At 48.0% G+C, this 14,521-nt stretch overlaps 7 protein-coding genes across 7 annotated transcripts; 4 read left to right on the plus strand and 3 right to left on the minus strand.

The window, feature by feature from the left end:
• Window positions 1-344: 344 nt before the first annotated feature.
• On the plus strand, window positions 345-1,000 carry POJ06DRAFT_10816 (uncharacterized protein). Its single transcript, XM_056184014.1, has 2 exons — window positions 345-426; window positions 490-1,000. Exon 2 carries the CDS (start codon window positions 577-579, stop codon window positions 883-885), a length of 309 nt encoding a protein of 102 aa, XP_056047454.1. The 5' UTR covers window positions 345-426; window positions 490-576; the 3' UTR covers window positions 886-1,000.
• A 114-nt stretch (window positions 1,001-1,114) lies between these two features.
• Window positions 1,115-3,965, minus strand: POJ06DRAFT_191949 (exocyst complex subunit Sec15-like-domain-containing protein; the record flags this gene model as incomplete). The annotated part of the gene is made up of 7 exons (XM_056184866.1): window positions 1,115-1,570; window positions 1,621-2,067; window positions 2,123-2,261; window positions 2,314-2,929; window positions 2,984-3,425; window positions 3,481-3,600; window positions 3,660-3,965. 7 exons carry the CDS (start codon window positions 3,963-3,965, stop codon window positions 1,115-1,117), a joined length of 2,526 nt encoding a protein of 841 aa, XP_056047455.1.
• A 1,411-nt stretch (window positions 3,966-5,376) lies between these two features.
• On the plus strand, window positions 5,377-6,096 carry POJ06DRAFT_10831 (uncharacterized protein). The gene has a single exon (XM_056184016.1). It carries the CDS (start codon window positions 5,491-5,493, stop codon window positions 5,956-5,958), a length of 468 nt encoding a protein of 155 aa, XP_056047456.1. The 5' UTR covers window positions 5,377-5,490; the 3' UTR covers window positions 5,959-6,096.
• Window positions 6,097-6,540: 444 nt separating this feature from the next.
• POJ06DRAFT_10834 (RNA recognition motif 2-domain-containing protein) lies at window positions 6,541-8,977 on the plus strand. The gene is made up of 10 exons (XM_056184018.1): window positions 6,541-6,678; window positions 6,736-6,969; window positions 7,020-7,500; window positions 7,562-7,780; window positions 7,835-7,865; window positions 7,915-7,992; window positions 8,045-8,092; window positions 8,148-8,203; window positions 8,258-8,380; window positions 8,436-8,977. Exons 2-10 carry the CDS (start codon window positions 6,736-6,738, stop codon window positions 8,489-8,491), a joined length of 1,326 nt encoding a protein of 441 aa, XP_056047457.1. The 5' UTR covers window positions 6,541-6,678; the 3' UTR covers window positions 8,492-8,977.
• A 333-nt stretch (window positions 8,978-9,310) lies between these two features.
• On the minus strand, window positions 9,311-10,985 carry POJ06DRAFT_243347 (D123-domain-containing protein). The gene is made up of 4 exons (XM_056186344.1): window positions 10,653-10,985; window positions 10,319-10,595; window positions 9,879-10,269; window positions 9,311-9,828 (listed from the first exon to the last, which is right to left on the minus strand). Exons 1-4 carry the CDS (start codon window positions 10,907-10,909, stop codon window positions 9,464-9,466), a joined length of 1,290 nt encoding a protein of 429 aa, XP_056047458.1. The 5' UTR covers window positions 10,910-10,985; the 3' UTR covers window positions 9,311-9,463.
• Window positions 10,986-11,604: 619 nt separating this feature from the next.
• On the minus strand, window positions 11,605-13,139 carry POJ06DRAFT_10877 (ribosome biogenesis protein Nop53/GLTSCR2). Its single transcript, XM_056184027.1, has 3 exons — window positions 12,892-13,139; window positions 11,908-12,786; window positions 11,605-11,855 (listed from the first exon to the last, which is right to left on the minus strand). Exons 1-3 carry the CDS (start codon window positions 13,020-13,022, stop codon window positions 11,651-11,653), a joined length of 1,215 nt encoding a protein of 404 aa, XP_056047459.1. The 5' UTR covers window positions 13,023-13,139; the 3' UTR covers window positions 11,605-11,650.
• A 151-nt stretch (window positions 13,140-13,290) lies between these two features.
• Window positions 13,291-14,520, plus strand: POJ06DRAFT_204916 (uncharacterized protein). The gene is made up of 2 exons (XM_056185350.1): window positions 13,291-14,004; window positions 14,059-14,520. Exons 1-2 carry the CDS (start codon window positions 13,341-13,343, stop codon window positions 14,436-14,438), a joined length of 1,044 nt encoding a protein of 347 aa, XP_056047460.1. The 5' UTR covers window positions 13,291-13,340; the 3' UTR covers window positions 14,439-14,520.
• Window position 14,521: the final 1 nt, after the last annotated feature.

Genomic DNA, 14,521 nt, shown 5'->3' on the forward strand with positions numbered 1-14,521 from the left:
GCACAGGGAGACAAGACGCATATAAATATAACTGGTGACTCTATTGAATATGGAAATTTGAAAAAAAAAATCTACTGCACATCTGGCATTGCCGTTAACACTATAGGTCTCGGTAAGAAGTATGAGCATCAGTCACGTACGCGGAGTTCTATATATGTCTGCGTCTCCACTTAAGCAATCGTGCATCCGCTCTTTCTGAACCCTTGGTAGTCATACATATATCCTCGGCTGTGCCTCTCGTAACGCTGATCCATATACGACCTGACGCCGTACGGTAGGGGATTTGGCTCCCTGTCCATGATCTCAAAGTGGGCGTCTATCCAGTGGTCGTAACGTGATTTTTTGCCCATTGCGAACATCTAGCTTCTTGAATTCGGCAACTGAGATATGAGACGACTTGGTCTGAGTTTGAAGTTGTTATGGGAGGTAACTTTAACAAAGAGGTTGTGACGGCATATTTATAGTCTAATAGCAGACGGAGCGTGTTAGGTGTTCGGCGGTTCATCAGCTTCCTGATTCAGTGGAGAAGGGGCTGTCTGGATTTAGGAATTTGCATATATTTCGTCGAATCTTGAGATGTGGTTAAATGTTTTGTCAATTGCACTGGCAGGTTGCGTGGTTTGTGCGACATCGGAGGCCAAGTGCACGTCAATTATTCTTATTCGTAGTTATTCGAACTACGAATATATTCTTTTATTCGTGTCCACCAACTACCTGAGAATTGTATTGGTAATACTCGCCAATATTTACGGAAGAACCACGTCCAAACAGCGCAAAGCTTGCATTATATTCGCAGCCGCATGTTTGACAATATCATTTGATATGCCACACAACAGATTATTTCCTATATACACAATACAAGCCTTAAATATACAGTACACATAAATACACCCATACCCGCTGCACGAACGAAAGGATACGGTTCCAGCCGAGCATCTCATGCAAATAAAATGCCGAAATCAAAGACAACAACAATGTCACACCTCTGATAATCTCTTTTGATAATTCGAGAGGAGCCAAATAACAGGAAAGTCCCAAACTCCGAATGTCTATATGATGACCGGCCCAGCTAGCTATAATACATACGAATATCTCTCACCTTGGTATACCACAATCAACCACCCCTTCGGAATCGCTTCATGGTTCGCGAAGGAGTAGCAGGCGGCGCGAAAATCCTGTACAAAAAAGTCAGTTCACACATAACTAATTGGCAAATAGACACAAGGACATACTTTTCGACCAAGGCCGCCGCGTTCTGGGGTTTTACACGTCCATACTTGCGCATTCTTATCTCTGTGTTATTGTACTCCTCCACATTAGGAGAAAGCAACAAATCGATAGTCTGCCGCAACTCCGTGAACGTCGTCAACAAGCTATTGTCCGCGTCTTCCTCGCTTCTGTGCTTGATTTTGTTCGGACTGTCAATACTACTACCGTTTTGGGTTCCGTTTCGCTGCTTGGACGACGGAGAACCAATGTTGCCAACAAAGTTCTCCAGGTAGCAGATGTCTCGGTTGAAATTCAGGAGAGCAGCCTTGCTGATCCGTCGGCCTGCGTTCAATAGCATGTCCTGCTATCCTTTAGCTTAATCATCACATGCATCACACATATCGCACATACCAACAACGACGTGGCAAGATGATCAAAAGCATCAAAGTATATAAAACTGGTAATCGACTTTGGCAAATTCACCAGTGTGGAATTCACGAGCGACTCCAAAAAATTGATCATGTCCGACAAGTACGAGCTCGGCGCTGTGCGCTCAGTTTTGGTATCCCAGTCATAATCCGCGATTTCCAAGAAATCGTCAACCTTGGAATTAACGAGCTCGAAAATGCGAGTTTCGGCCAACTTACGGGCGTCTGCGAAGGCCGAAGACGCCAGTAGTGTTATGGGCTCGTCGAGATGCGTGGTCGCGGTTTCGTTGAGCATCTGTTGGAGCTCGACGGCGGCGGTCTCGAAATATTCCAGGTTAATAAATATCTGCACAATTTCCTCGCGGTTGCTCGACCGGAGCCGGTCGCGGAGGGTCCTGCACACGACTTCGACTAAGAGTTCGTCAAGGTTCTGGCGGTGTTAGCTTCATAGATATACTTAGAGCAAGAAAAGATGGGAGTCCTACAGCTCGCAGAGTGGCTTCGATCTGGCCGGGATTTTGTTCGGCAAATTCGTCCGAGAACTGATAGTGCTGACTCACGAAATTGCGGATCTCTGCGCACGAAAGCGGGTATACCTGTGAGAACGGCAGCACGCAAGGAAACCTACAATGGTCAGTTCCGAAAACACCCGATTTCGCACCATGGCCAGACTCACTTGACTTGAGACGCATCTTTGTCTGGTTTGTACCAACTTATGCTGATGATTTTCTCCCACAGATCACGTTGATTGATCTTCATCGGCATGTAATCATCTTCCATCACAGTCTGCTCGAATTCTTCGGCAAACCTCTGTTTGAGGAACGCAGAATAATTCTCAAACAATGTCAGCATGTATGAGTGCAACCTCGTCACAGAGAATTCGTAGCCCTCCATCGTCTGAATAAACAGGCCAAGCAACGTCCGGACCCGCAGCAAAGTCTCTGGATTACGCAGTGTAGGCAAAACGGGATCTATCAAGTGTGCTATCCGCTGGCACATTGACTCCCATAGCTCACTCACTGACTCCGGCGTCCGGACCCGGTACGCTTTCCGAACAGTTGCGCGCTCAACTATTGCGAAGCCGCACGCGCCGTGCAGGAGGTGCTCCAGTGGAGCAATATCTTCATCTGTGAATTCCAAAGATGGGGGGAGTATAGTGTCTTGCTCTTTGATCCGGTCAAGGGCGTAATTATCGCGGAATTCGTCCAGGACGCCGAGTGCGGAGCAAATGTGCATACCCTCGTAGAAGGGAGTCAAGTCAACATTGATGGCATCGTTATTCAGAGGATCGACTGAGCCAAGTCAGTATCAATGCATGTAAACCCCGTTCCAAGCTGGAAACTCACATTCATCATGGCCATCTTCCATAGCGAGCTGGACTGCCGAGTTGAGTTTGTAGAACCGCAGCTGTGGATTCTGGTCGACCTTCTTCTTCCAGCGCCGCCGTCTTGACTCGGTTACTCCAAACGCTATCCGTCCGATTTGCGGGGTGACCTTGTGTACACTCACAAGCCAGACCTGTAAATCTGCAATAACATCGTCTTTGATAGTGGCCTGCATTACAGGTACAGACTTGCGAATCATCTGCGCAAACTCGAACTGGGCGACTTCCTGGATGTGGTTCTTTTCCAGATCGTCCAGACCTTTGAGTGCGCCAAAATATTTCTTTTGCTCGATCATCTCGTGGATCTTGTTGGTCATATTGAGTACTTTTAAGCATTGTCGGAGCGCCGTGGTAGCGTCGTCGATGTTCTTCCGTGCACCTCGCGAATCTAGTAGCATCTTATTCTATATTACCTGTCAGTTAGCATGCCTCGAATAGTTACAGCTTTCAGCATCCTACCCTAGCCACAAGAGCTCGACCAGATTGTTGCAAATTTTGGTTAATGCTTAGCACGCCCACACGCATCAGCTCGGAATTCTGCTTCACTTTTGCGAGCTGCTGCACAGCCTTTGTGTATTCCTATTCCAAACATATTAGTATCAGGGCTAGGCCATGTTCTACATTGCAGTCCGGCGTACATGTTGGTTACTGTTGCATAGCTCCTGCACTTCAATTTCCTTCTGCGCCGTGATGCTTGCTAAGCGGTCAATCAGCAGATCAACGTGGTTGGCGTTGACAGCGTCTTCGACGACAGGAGCCAGTTGCTCGAGATAATCATCCCCTTCGAATGAATTCAACAGCGATATCGGGTCTGAGTTGAGCAGAAGAACTTCCTGTAGATGCTGCATCATCGCCTGTGTTCGCTCGTTGTCGGTCGATTCGCCCACTGAGCCTGGCATGGTGGGGGCAGCCATTGTCAATGTTACGGAAGTGGTGAGGGACATTATCGTCGCGTAGAGAACTGAGGAGACCCGAAAGACTGGCCACGAATGCGAGCTTAGCGTGTATCTGTGCGCGATATCGCGTTTGTGGGCACAGAGGAATGGGCCTTAAGTGCGCATATGTAGGAACTCTTTGTGAATGATGACGACGTCAAGGGTCGGCTTTGTCGTACTGCTGGGTTGAAGATTGTGCAAGTCAAGAAGAGCGTCCGCGATTGCGTCAGTAGCAACGCTGCGACGCCAGCTAATCAGCTGTGACTTGAATCCAGCGCTGGTAGAATGTGCTGCTGTCTGAAACAGCAACTTGAAGGGGGACCACGCCGCTTACGATTTGATGGACAGAGATGAATTGACCTCAATGGCGTTGCGGGACGTGCAATCACTGCGGCAGGTTCGCAGTGAGACTGAGAGCGTCGCTATCAAGACCGCTCATTCGTGCAACACGCGCTCGGTATCACTCACTGATCGTGAGTAACACCAAACACGCAGCTACAACTGCCTATGAAGCAATAGCTCAATCCTCCGGTTCTCTCCAGATTGTTACAATTGGCTCCGAAGCGTCCACCATGTTGATCTACGTGCATGTTTGGGATGATCATCATCAATATACTGGTAACTAGTTGTTACTAAATAACAAGCATGAAAAGGGAGCTAGTTATCTGATGAACTTAACATAAGCTTGTCGACTTCCGGCCCGCCCACCGACAGCTCAAAATTAAATCTAACTATAGAAAATTGTTGCGAGTTCTGTGCAGCCATCGGGCCTCTTCAGGTAGCAGGCAGCAGAACTGGCGACGTCATTTGGCGCGCGAGATCTGTCCCCGATCTGCATCAGGCGTTGGCCGGGCAACGCTCGGACTCAATCGCTCGAGCCTCGCAGTCGCCAGGCGGACCAGTCAACATGTACTCGATTTCGCGATGTCAAATGCATTCGTGCGTCAAGGGCTGTGATAATCACGCGATGCAGCAAGACGCACAAAGTGATATTTGCAATTTGTAGTATCGCGCGATTGAGAAAGTCCTGCCGGGTCAGATGGAACGACTACCTAAACCCTTCAAGATCTCTCGTGCCAGTCCTTGCTCCGCTCAGTCCGCTCAACTGCGCCGGCTGGCTGCCATCGCTCAGTGCCCTGTCCAGCCCTGTCCCCCCCCCCTCCGTCCAGATCGAGAGTCTCTCCCGAGCAGCGATGTGTAGTGCGAGTGCTCTGGCCGCACGATGGTGGAGTGCTTTTGTGTTCCTGATCGTGCGCGCCGGCCGCGTGATGTTACACGAACCTGAGGTGTGCCCAAAAGCACCATAAAACAACAAACAGGACCTGCTGAGCAACGCGAACAGCCCCCGCTGTTGTCGCTCGTGCAGGATGCCCACGCCCGCGTCTCTGCTGCCCACCTAGCTCCCGCTATAAAAGCCCCCCTGCCCTGCTGACTGACAGTTCATCCTCTCTGGTCCCCTCTTAGATTCGTATCTCCTCTTGGTGTTTCTGCCACGAATATCTGCCCTCCCCAGACAGCTTTCTTCTAAATCTCAATGCTTGCCATGGCTTCCACGACTTCGGCGACTGCGACTTTCTTCTCGCCCTCGTCAGATGATATCTCCCTTCTCGCCTCTTCTGACCGCGGGGACTCTCCCTTTGCGCCTTTCAATCCTGCGATTCGCGAATTTGCACCCTCTCGCCAGCTGGCGTCTGCATCAAGCCCCACTGGCGTGATTGGATCAAAGCGTCCTGCCACGCCAGCTCAGGATTCCTTTGAAGTGGACTCTTTCTCCAATCCTGGCTCTCCGTCTAATGAGTTCGATGAGCGTAAAGCCATTCCGTCCGCTTTGCTTGATTCGCCTCAAGCCGTTGATCGCAGGCCCGAATCTGTCGTCAACAGATATTCCAACGGGTCGTCTTTCGGCCTCCGGTCTGTCTCCGGCTCTGTCCAGCAGCCCCAACCGCAGCAGCAGCAGGATATGTCAATCTCAAAACTTGAGCGCCATTCGTCTCGTAAGTGACAGTTCATAATGCTCAAGCTATTCTCTTCGTTGTTTGTTTAGCTAATCCCACCAGTGTCGTCATTGTCTCGACCAAAAGAGTACTCTGTGGATCTCTATGGCCAGTCAAGCGCTGCGTTGCGCAAGGCCAGTGGCACAGACGGCACAACACAGAACTCATCAGATTCCTCCTTCGTCGCTGAACAGCAGCGGTTTGACAGCTTGAGCGCCAGCTTTGAAGGACTAAGCGTACAAAGCTCGGTGTCCTCGTCTTCGCGCTCTTGGCAGAGCTACCTAATGAACGACAATGAGCCGATGAAATCTATCAAAGAGACCGCCCGAAACAATCTGCCCGTGCTCAAGGAGCACTCTCGCTCAAGCTTTTGTCACCCCGAGTCCTCCCATCAGACAAACATGCAGCCAAGCCGTTACCTCAAAATCACCGGGCTGTCCAAAAGTGCAGATCCTATCTTGCTGAGTGAGAAGTTTCATGTGAGTTGGCTTTTTTCGTTCGATTACATGTTTGTGTGGGTAATGCGGCTGGCTGACCCCACTTTCGCGCCGCAGGCATTCGGAGATCTCAGGGGCATTTACACACGTGAGATTGCACTCAACGGGTCCATCATAGTCGGATACTTCGATCTTCGTCATGCAGTTACGGCGTACAAGGCAGTATGCTCTCAGCCGATCCTGGGCTACCATCTTCGGCCCCATTTCTTCCCAAAGAACTATCTTACTCAGGTATGTCGTAGCTCAGTGACCTTAAACGACTAGCGCTCACAACACCGTTACTTATAGATGTATGAAAGCGGCATCGAGATCCCATTTATGTCTAACAATGAGGGCGAACTCGCAGTCTACTTCAGCCGTGGAACTGCCAAGAGAGCTAGAAGCATTTTGGAAAAGTATTTGCCTACGTTTGGATCTGTGCAGTCTTTGAAAATCGAGAGCGAGACGAGTATCTCTTGCGAGTTCTTCGATGTGCGCGACTCTGCGTCGGCAGTTCTTACCCTCAATGGACAGCTGATCGATGTGAGTGACGCCGTCTTTAGACATGGAGCCTTGATTCTAACTGTTAACAGGATATGGTTTTTTATGTGTCTTTCAAAGAGACTGACGCCATGTTTGCTAAACCGCCCAGCCCGACTGGATCTGATGACGACAAGTCTCCTGTCTCCGGGTCCGCGAGTTTCTCGTCTGAGAATCATCGGGAGGGGCTTTCTGTCCACGCGCCTGTCTTTGAAAGCAAAAGGAGCAATATGATGTCACTGCTCTCCATTCCTCCTGGCTCGACTGAAAGAAATGGTGGTGTCCACGACAGCTACTCGGAGCCTCAGAGTCCGGCCGATAATTTCTACTACGAGGGCCGCGTCGAAGATCTGTCATCAGTTGGAAAGCCATTGACCAGGCATGAGTCTTACGACTATGGCAAGTCGAAGAATTCTTTGGATAACTATTCTCAACTTGACTATTTTGGAGCGGGGAAGCATACTCGCAGGCTTTCTACATCTATCCCAAGAAGTCCTAGGTCTGATCCGATGTGGGACGCTGAGGCATCGTTGAGTGAGTCCATGGGTGCATTTATTTAAATTCTGCGAACTTGTTCCTCGCTAACAGTCTCCAGCATTCCAAGTCGAAAGCTATCCTGATATCATGTCTCGCGGATACAGTGTTTACACAAATGCGACAGTCCCGAAGAATAACGTTGTCGATTTGGAAAGAATTGCGCGCGGGCTCGATACTCGTACGACCTTGATGCTCCGCAATATCCCTAATAAGGTCGATCAGCAGATGCTGAAGGAGTATATCGATGTCACCAATAAGAATACCTATGATTTTCTCTGTAAGTGTCTACATTCTTCTCGACGGAATAGGATTTAACTTTACATTACTTTAGATCTGCGAATCGACTTTTTGAACAAGTGCAAGTAAGTTGAATTGTAGTATGAGAACGACCAAATATTTACGGGACGGTAGTGTTGGATATGCGTTTATTTCCTTTACCTCTCCGGAGGCTATCATCACGTTTGCTAAAGCGAGAGCCGGCACGAAATGGTAAGGCGTTTATGCAGAGTACTCTCTATAATCGTTCTGACTGGAAACTTAGGAATCGCTTCAACTCGGAGAAAATTTGTGATATTTCTTATGCCAACATATATGTGACCTCCTGGATTGAACCTAATTGATACTCCAAGCTAACATTTATTTACTCAGGGAAAGGAATGCTTGATCGAGAAGTTTCGAAACTCTAGTGTCATGGATCAAGGTCTGTTCTTTGATACTCAGTCAACAAAAAGACGTCGAACTCATTATCACGTAGATTCTGCTTATCGTCCGAAGATCTATTATTCGGATGGACCGTCGAAGGGACAGGAAGAAGAATTCCCACCTCCGAATAATATGAATCGGAAACTGCGCTCTCTTGCTAGTATTCAGCAGATTGGTAAACCATACTTTCAACTTACGGTGTCTAGAAATATGTTAACAGCCCCGTTTAGGTCTCTTTCCTCCTGGTAGCAACAGCGGCAACTGGCGCAGAATTTGCCGCTATTGAGATGCTGGTTGCTCAGGACTCGTCAGTCTACTATGCTCTACCTTTTTGTGACTGAGAGTACTTTCTTTGCGTTGAACATATCATTATTGGAATTATCTTTGCTTATTTGTTTGACTTGTCTGATATAATGGTCGACAGCCAATTACTGACTCGTTGGTGCTGCCTGTTGATTGTGTATTATTACTCGCCAACCCTATCTGATTTTACCTTATTTTGACTTCTCTTTCTTTTTATCATTGGAGCTTGGCTTCGGATTGCTTTTAGTAATGTTTTGTTTTTGAATTGACGATTTTGTCTTTTTGTGCCTGTATTTCTTTTATCTTCTGCTTTGTTTGGGAGTTCGTCTCATCAAGTGGATTTGATGTGAATGCAGATATGAAAATTGCTTGATTGACGTTTGACGTGGACTCTACGAACGATGGTGCGAGGTGTTTGTTGGTTTTTTGTTTTCTTATGCTTTATGGTTGGTATCGGATAGGGCGGCTCTTGGGGCAGGCTATTTTATTTATGGGCATCTGTATGGTTTTGATCTCTTGATATTGTTCCTTGCTATGATCTGCTATGAAATTGCTATGAGCATGGTTTCCATTTGACTTGCTCACTTGCGGAGAATATTTCAAATGTTGGGAAAGGGGTATGAATTTGCTATGCTTACTAGCACATAGGTATTTTTTAATATTTTGATTGTCGTGAATCTTTGACTATTAGGGTGGATCATATGGCATTACTTCGCGGTGCAATTTTTCATATTTGTTTGACTTGTCCGTCAGACCTGGGATGGAGGAAGTAATGGGATGAGGCTCGAGTTGACGGTTTTAAATTATGTATTATTATTGCGGTCAAGATATTCATGGTTCAATTATGTACACCCGCACCGACATGATCTAAAACTACGCATAGGTAACTATATATTCCCAGTTTGAACACCGATCCAATACCCATTTACAAAAATTTCACTTGTAATACCAGCTTCTACTCCTCGACAACGCTGTCGTCGTTCTTAGCCTCACTTTTGTCTGTACTATTCGCCGTTTGTTCCAACATATCTCGCCACTTCTTCGCAAATGCTGCAATACCAGCGCCGCCTCCCTGTACACTCGCATCTACAACGTCCCGAGGAACCATGTGGGCCGAGAAAGGCTTTGTCGAAAACGTATGAACGCCCTCATCCTCTGATACCAGTCGCAACTCTGGAATAAATATCGGATCATGGGGATCCAGTCGCAGCAGCTCGACCCAAGAGAACATCAGAGCATCTGTGTGCGCGGCGAATGGATTGATGTCGATCAACCATACCCGGCCCTGCTCCGGCTTGGGTATGTACACATCAAAGCAGACTGCCAACTAGCGTTAATACCTATTCTCGCAAGACACGATTTGCACATACAATTCTCATCTGGAAATGTGCTTCGCAACTTTTCGTCGAAGAAATCTTGAATAAGTGCAGTCAGCCGTTCTCGCAATGGTGCCAAGAATTCGTAATAATTCTCTGCCCGTTGAGAGATGCCGAGGATCTTCCTGCGACGGGCGAAGACTCGAAATTCCATGGACGGGTTAAAATCAACCCATTTCCTCAGTACCAACTCCACTTCATTTGCTGCTAGAGCGTTTGGTGACGACGACGAGGAAGCGGACGACAGGGCGGGTGTGGGCGAGACGCAACCTTCGAACGGATGGAGGAGGTCATGAGTTATGAAGTTGGAGGACTTGAGAATGAGGTAGATGTCTCCCGGCGTTACACACTTGAGAGAGTTAGTTGTTGTGATCCATGTAGCGTCCTGTAGCGTTGTCAGTTCATTCTGTCATATATATATGCACAAAACCTACCCTAGGAGACGACCAATTCAGCTTCGGAGTAACAGCACCATATTCTTCTAGGACTTCTTTAACGCGCTTATCAAGTTCTGGAAACGCGGTCGCGGGATCGGTTTTGCACACATCGTCTTCGTCCTCGTCCCAAGTCACTTCATCCTCGCCGTCAGATTCGGAGTCAGAGCGACTGACTGCATTTGAGCTAGTCTTGCAACGTAGCTCCTGTATACGGGAACCTAAAGTCGTCCCGTCGTCGTCAAACTCCGACTCGCTACTCCATTCTGCGCGTTCGCTATCTGTCGTTAGTACATGTACAATGTAGATGCGACGGACACATATGACAACATACCCCTCAGGTGGCAAGAATATCCCGTCAGCAAGTAGATACCGGACAAACCCCTCACCGACCGGCTTCACTACCGTGGCGCGTGGCGTTATCTTCTTGTACCTCGCGTGCCACGAACTGAACGCGCAGTTCTTCACATGCTGCTTCGTTAGCGGCGGGAAATGTAGCGACTCTTCTTCTTGCACAGTATCTGGCGGGCTGGACGGCGGCGACGGCAGAAATGGCGGTCGACTAGGAGGGTGTGGAGTGCCTAGTGCCATGTCTTTTCAAGATCAATTAACAGTTCAGTGCAGGCAACGTACGCCTATGATTTTGAAGAGCTGTCACCGTTCGGATGGCTCAGATGAGCCAATTTCACAGGTGGGCGATGCGGCTTTGGAGGGAGATATTGTGCAACGGATTTGTAAGGGGCTTGATACTTTTACCCTGAAACCCTCAGTCGTTACCTTGGCGCTTCTGTCAATCTTACGAATCTTGCATTAATTAGAAGGCATGCAAGTAAGACTCGCATGATTACGATTATCCATTATATCAGCCTGCTGTTCTGGTTGAAGCCTGGTTGAAGGCTGGGCGAAGGCGCAGTAAGCACACAGTACGTTTATATGCCAAATTGTCCTGCTTAGGCCCAATGCATTTATACCATCCTCCCGTACATATGATACAACGAATTGGAGTCGCGAAGCGGTATCAAGTGGATATGGTACACCAACGTCAAGGAAGCGCGCATTTCACCTGGTATTGTAGTGCGTCCTCTGAACAATACTTCTCAAGTGCCGGCCTTTTGCTCATGGTCGACAGATTTCGCGCATTATTTCTATGTCTATGCGACTTATTCCCGCCAGAGTTAGAACAACACAAATGCTCAGAAAAAAAACCATGGCGCAGAGGCAGAGCTGACGAGGTGAAGTGATCTAAGCCATATCTCTAAGCCATATCAACCGCCCAATAACCCAAACTTTTGGAATGCAGTATATACAACCACCATGCAAGAAAATTATCAGTTACTTGATATCCTTGTAACTCCACTTCTCCGTAACCTTTTTCTTGTACTTCCGACCGGGCATGACTTGTACTCTTGACTCGATGATGCCGCGTTCCTGAAGGCTAATGAATCTATCTTTCGCAAGACTGCCTTCTGGTTTGACCAATCGCAGGGAGTCGGTAAGCTCGTCCGAGAGCTTAACTTCAATAGGGCGTTCCATGACACTAATTTAATGTTAATTAATTGTGCCAACCATATAATTCAGATTGTACTCACGGATGCTTTCCCAGCTTGTGCTTGCGAACATTTTTCTTTGTTTTTGTCAGGTCGATTGTAGTTTTGTCTGTAGACGGCACAGGTAGCAAATTTGTAACACCCTCTGGTTCCTCTTCCTTCTTGACCTCAACTGTGCTCATGGAAGCAGACGCTTCTTCTTTGTCATCTGAATCAGCTTCATCAAGGCCGAGACGCTCTCTCTCGTCAAGTAACTCCCCCAGTCGTTCGATTTTCTCCTTTCGTTCCAGCTCCCTGAGCCTCGCTTTCTCGGCCTTATCTAACGCCACCTTCTCGTGAGCCAATAATTCTTGCCATGACTCCAATGAGGGATTATATGACTTCCCTTCGACCGGCACGTCGACTGCCTTCCCTGACTCCTTGAACGCAATGGGTGGCCGCGTTATTGTGGGAGGTGGCTTCTGCATTTTTGCATAACTTGTAGTCTCAAACAATCTGATCGCCTCAGCATTAGCCAGTAAATCCTTCTTCTTCCAGGTGCGTGAATCCCGCTTCTCAGCAATATCCACAGTCTTAGCCTCCTCGGACCCATCAGCCCATACATCGTAGACGTCCTTAATAATCTTCGAATCAGCCTCCAAATTCGCTAGCGAGGACTTCCCATCAGCTGTCCGTCCGGCAACTCGTAATAGCCGGCCTAGTTCCTTATATGTAACACCCTGCACTTTTCCTTTCTTCTTCAACGCCGCGGCGTCGTCTTCAATAGACCGTTTGCGCGACACAAGAGCTGGGATGGCAGACCTCTGAGCAAGAATCTCGTCAACTTTCAGCGGCTTCGCGCCCGCTTTCTTCAGCGCGGTTTCCGAAGCTGTCGTGTCGACTGCGAAAAGCTGATCCGAAGAAAGTGCATTCAGTGTCGTTCTAATGGCGGCGCATCAGCAATTTGTACGACTCCCGCATACATATATCCGCAAAATAACCGTCCACGCAATATCAGAGCCAAATAATTACGGACAAGAGACTTACCCAACTAAGATCTTCTCCTCTCGGACTTTCTCTAACCCTTGCTGTATGTCAGAAACGTCGACATTCTTGCGCCATGCCTTTCTTCCTTTCCTAGATGGCTGTGCTATCTGCTTCGGAGCGTCGACTTCCATATTATATGCTATGTCTGACAGTCCCGCTTTTTTACGTTTCGGAATCAGAAACCGTTTGACAGGCGATTTTCATCACGGTAGGCGCTTTGGGAGTTCTAAGAAATTTTTCCGACGCGGCTCAAACGGTTGGGAGTTTGATGCGCAACATTATCTTGTCTGCGGTTTTAATCACAACGCAATCTCATAGATACGTAGCTTTGTACACAGTCCCCTAACCACACTACTTTTTGTGCGAAATGCGAAGTGCGATATTTCCGCACTAATTTAGCTAGCAATTTGATTGATCAACATTGAACGACATAGCTAGGAAGAGTTAATATGTCGTCTGATTCACGAAAACGGGACTGGTTCTCGACAGAAGACAATGGGTCCGATGACGAACTTCACAATAGTGATAGCGAGGACACTGTTGTTCGACAACCACAACCGCTCGTAAAGAAAGCAAAGAAGAGCACAGATGGGAAGAAGCCGACCAAGAGGAGTACTGCGGAAGATAATGAGGAGAAAGAAGAGAGTCGAGTTGCGAGCGCGGCGAAAGGAAGGACTAAGCGGAAAGGTGATTCGATTCTGGAGTTTGTGCGCAAGGATGGATCTGGCGACGAGGACGACGAGGACGAGGACGATAGCGAAGAGGAGCAGAACGAGGATGACGAAGGTCTCGACCGAGATGGAAATCAGAAGGGTGTTCTGCGGCGATTGTCGACTAAGGAATTAGAGGATAATCGGGCGAGGATTGAGAAGTCCGGCGTGGTCTACCTTTCTCGCATACCGCCTTATATGAAGCCGGCAAAGGTGCGCCAAATACTGTCAAGGTTTGGAGAGTTAGATAGAGTGTTTTTAGCGCCAGAGGATCCCAAGGCGTATGCACGCAGGGTTCGGTTTGGCGGAAATAAGAAGCGAAATTTCGTTGAAGGATGGATCGAGTTCAAGGACAAGAAGAAGGCCAAGTTAGCTGCGTCAACCTTGAACGGAAACATTATTGGTACGATGCGCCGTAATTGACTGCTGTTGAGTGCGCGAACTAATTTTGTAACAGGCGGTCGTAAGGGCTCATATTATTACGATGACATTCTCAACATCAAATATCTTCCCAAGTTCAAGTGGCACCATCTTACCGAACAGATTGCATACGAAAATCAGTCTCGACAAGCTAAGCTTCGGGCTGAAATTTCTCAGGCTACTAGGGAGAATAAAGCATTCATTCGCAACGTCGAACGTGCAAAGATGATCGAGCATATCCAAGAGAAGAAGCGGAAGAAACAGACGGGGTCGGACGAGAATATGAACTCCGAATCTCAGCCTGCGCCTACTGCTGGAGAGATTGAGATGCGGAGAAATTTCAGGCAGAGAAGCATTGTCACCAACAAGGACAAGGAGGAAACGATGCAGCGGGTGCTGAAGAATATCTTTGCATAAGTTAGAGGCTGATATGTGTCACTTTGTACTCTGCGAGTTATAGCATTGTTATACATAGACTTGGCGTTGTAAATCAGGCTAAA

This window comes from Lipomyces tetrasporus (assembly GCF_029532465.1).
Source record: "Lipomyces tetrasporus strain NRRL Y-64009 chromosome Unknown POJ06scaffold_1, whole genome shotgun sequence".
NCBI lineage: Eukaryota > Fungi > Ascomycota > Lipomycetes > Lipomycetales > Lipomycetaceae > Lipomyces > Lipomyces tetrasporus.

Excerpts from the sequence above, each read along its gene's own strand:
- POJ06DRAFT_10816 (XM_056184014.1), top strand. The coding sequence starts at position 577 with ATGTGGTTAAATGTTTTGTCAATTGCACTGGCAGGTTGCGTGGTTTGT.
- POJ06DRAFT_10831 (XM_056184016.1), top strand. The coding sequence starts at position 5,491 with ATGCTTGCCATGGCTTCCACGACTTCGGCGACTGCGACTTTCTTCTCG.
- POJ06DRAFT_10834 (XM_056184018.1), top strand. The coding sequence starts at position 6,736 with ATGTATGAAAGCGGCATCGAGATCCCATTTATGTCTAACAATGAGGGC. Across the intron at positions 6,970-7,019 it reads TCAATGGACAGCTGATCGAT|GATATGGTTTTTTATGTGTC; the intron begins GTGAGTGACGCC and ends AACTGTTAACAG. Across the intron at positions 8,204-8,257 it reads CTCTAGTGTCATGGATCAAG|ATTCTGCTTATCGTCCGAAG; the intron begins GTCTGTTCTTTG and ends ATTATCACGTAG.
- POJ06DRAFT_243347 (XM_056186344.1), bottom strand. The coding sequence starts at position 10,909 with ATGGCACTAGGCACTCCACACCCTCCTAGTCGACCGCCATTTCTGCCG. Across the intron at positions 10,270-10,318 it reads TGAATTGGTCGTCTCCTAGG|GACGCTACATGGATCACAAC; the intron begins GTAGGTTTTGTG and ends ACAACGCTACAG. Across the intron at positions 9,829-9,878 it reads CACATTTCCAGATGAGAATT|TCTGCTTTGATGTGTACATA; the intron begins GTATGTGCAAAT and ends GCTAGTTGGCAG.
- POJ06DRAFT_10877 (XM_056184027.1), bottom strand. The coding sequence starts at position 13,022 with ATGGAAGTCGACGCTCCGAAGCAGATAGCACAGCCATCTAGGAAAGGA. Across the intron at positions 12,787-12,891 it reads GAGGAGAAGATCTTAGTTGG|AACGACACTGAATGCACTTT; the intron begins GTAAGTCTCTTG and ends CGCCGCCATTAG. Across the intron at positions 11,856-11,907 it reads CACAAGCTGGGAAAGCATCC|TGTCATGGAACGCCCTATTG; the intron begins GTGAGTACAATC and ends ACATTAAATTAG.
- POJ06DRAFT_204916 (XM_056185350.1), top strand. The coding sequence starts at position 13,341 with ATGTCGTCTGATTCACGAAAACGGGACTGGTTCTCGACAGAAGACAAT. Across the intron at positions 14,005-14,058 it reads CTTGAACGGAAACATTATTG|GCGGTCGTAAGGGCTCATAT; the intron begins GTACGATGCGCC and ends ATTTTGTAACAG.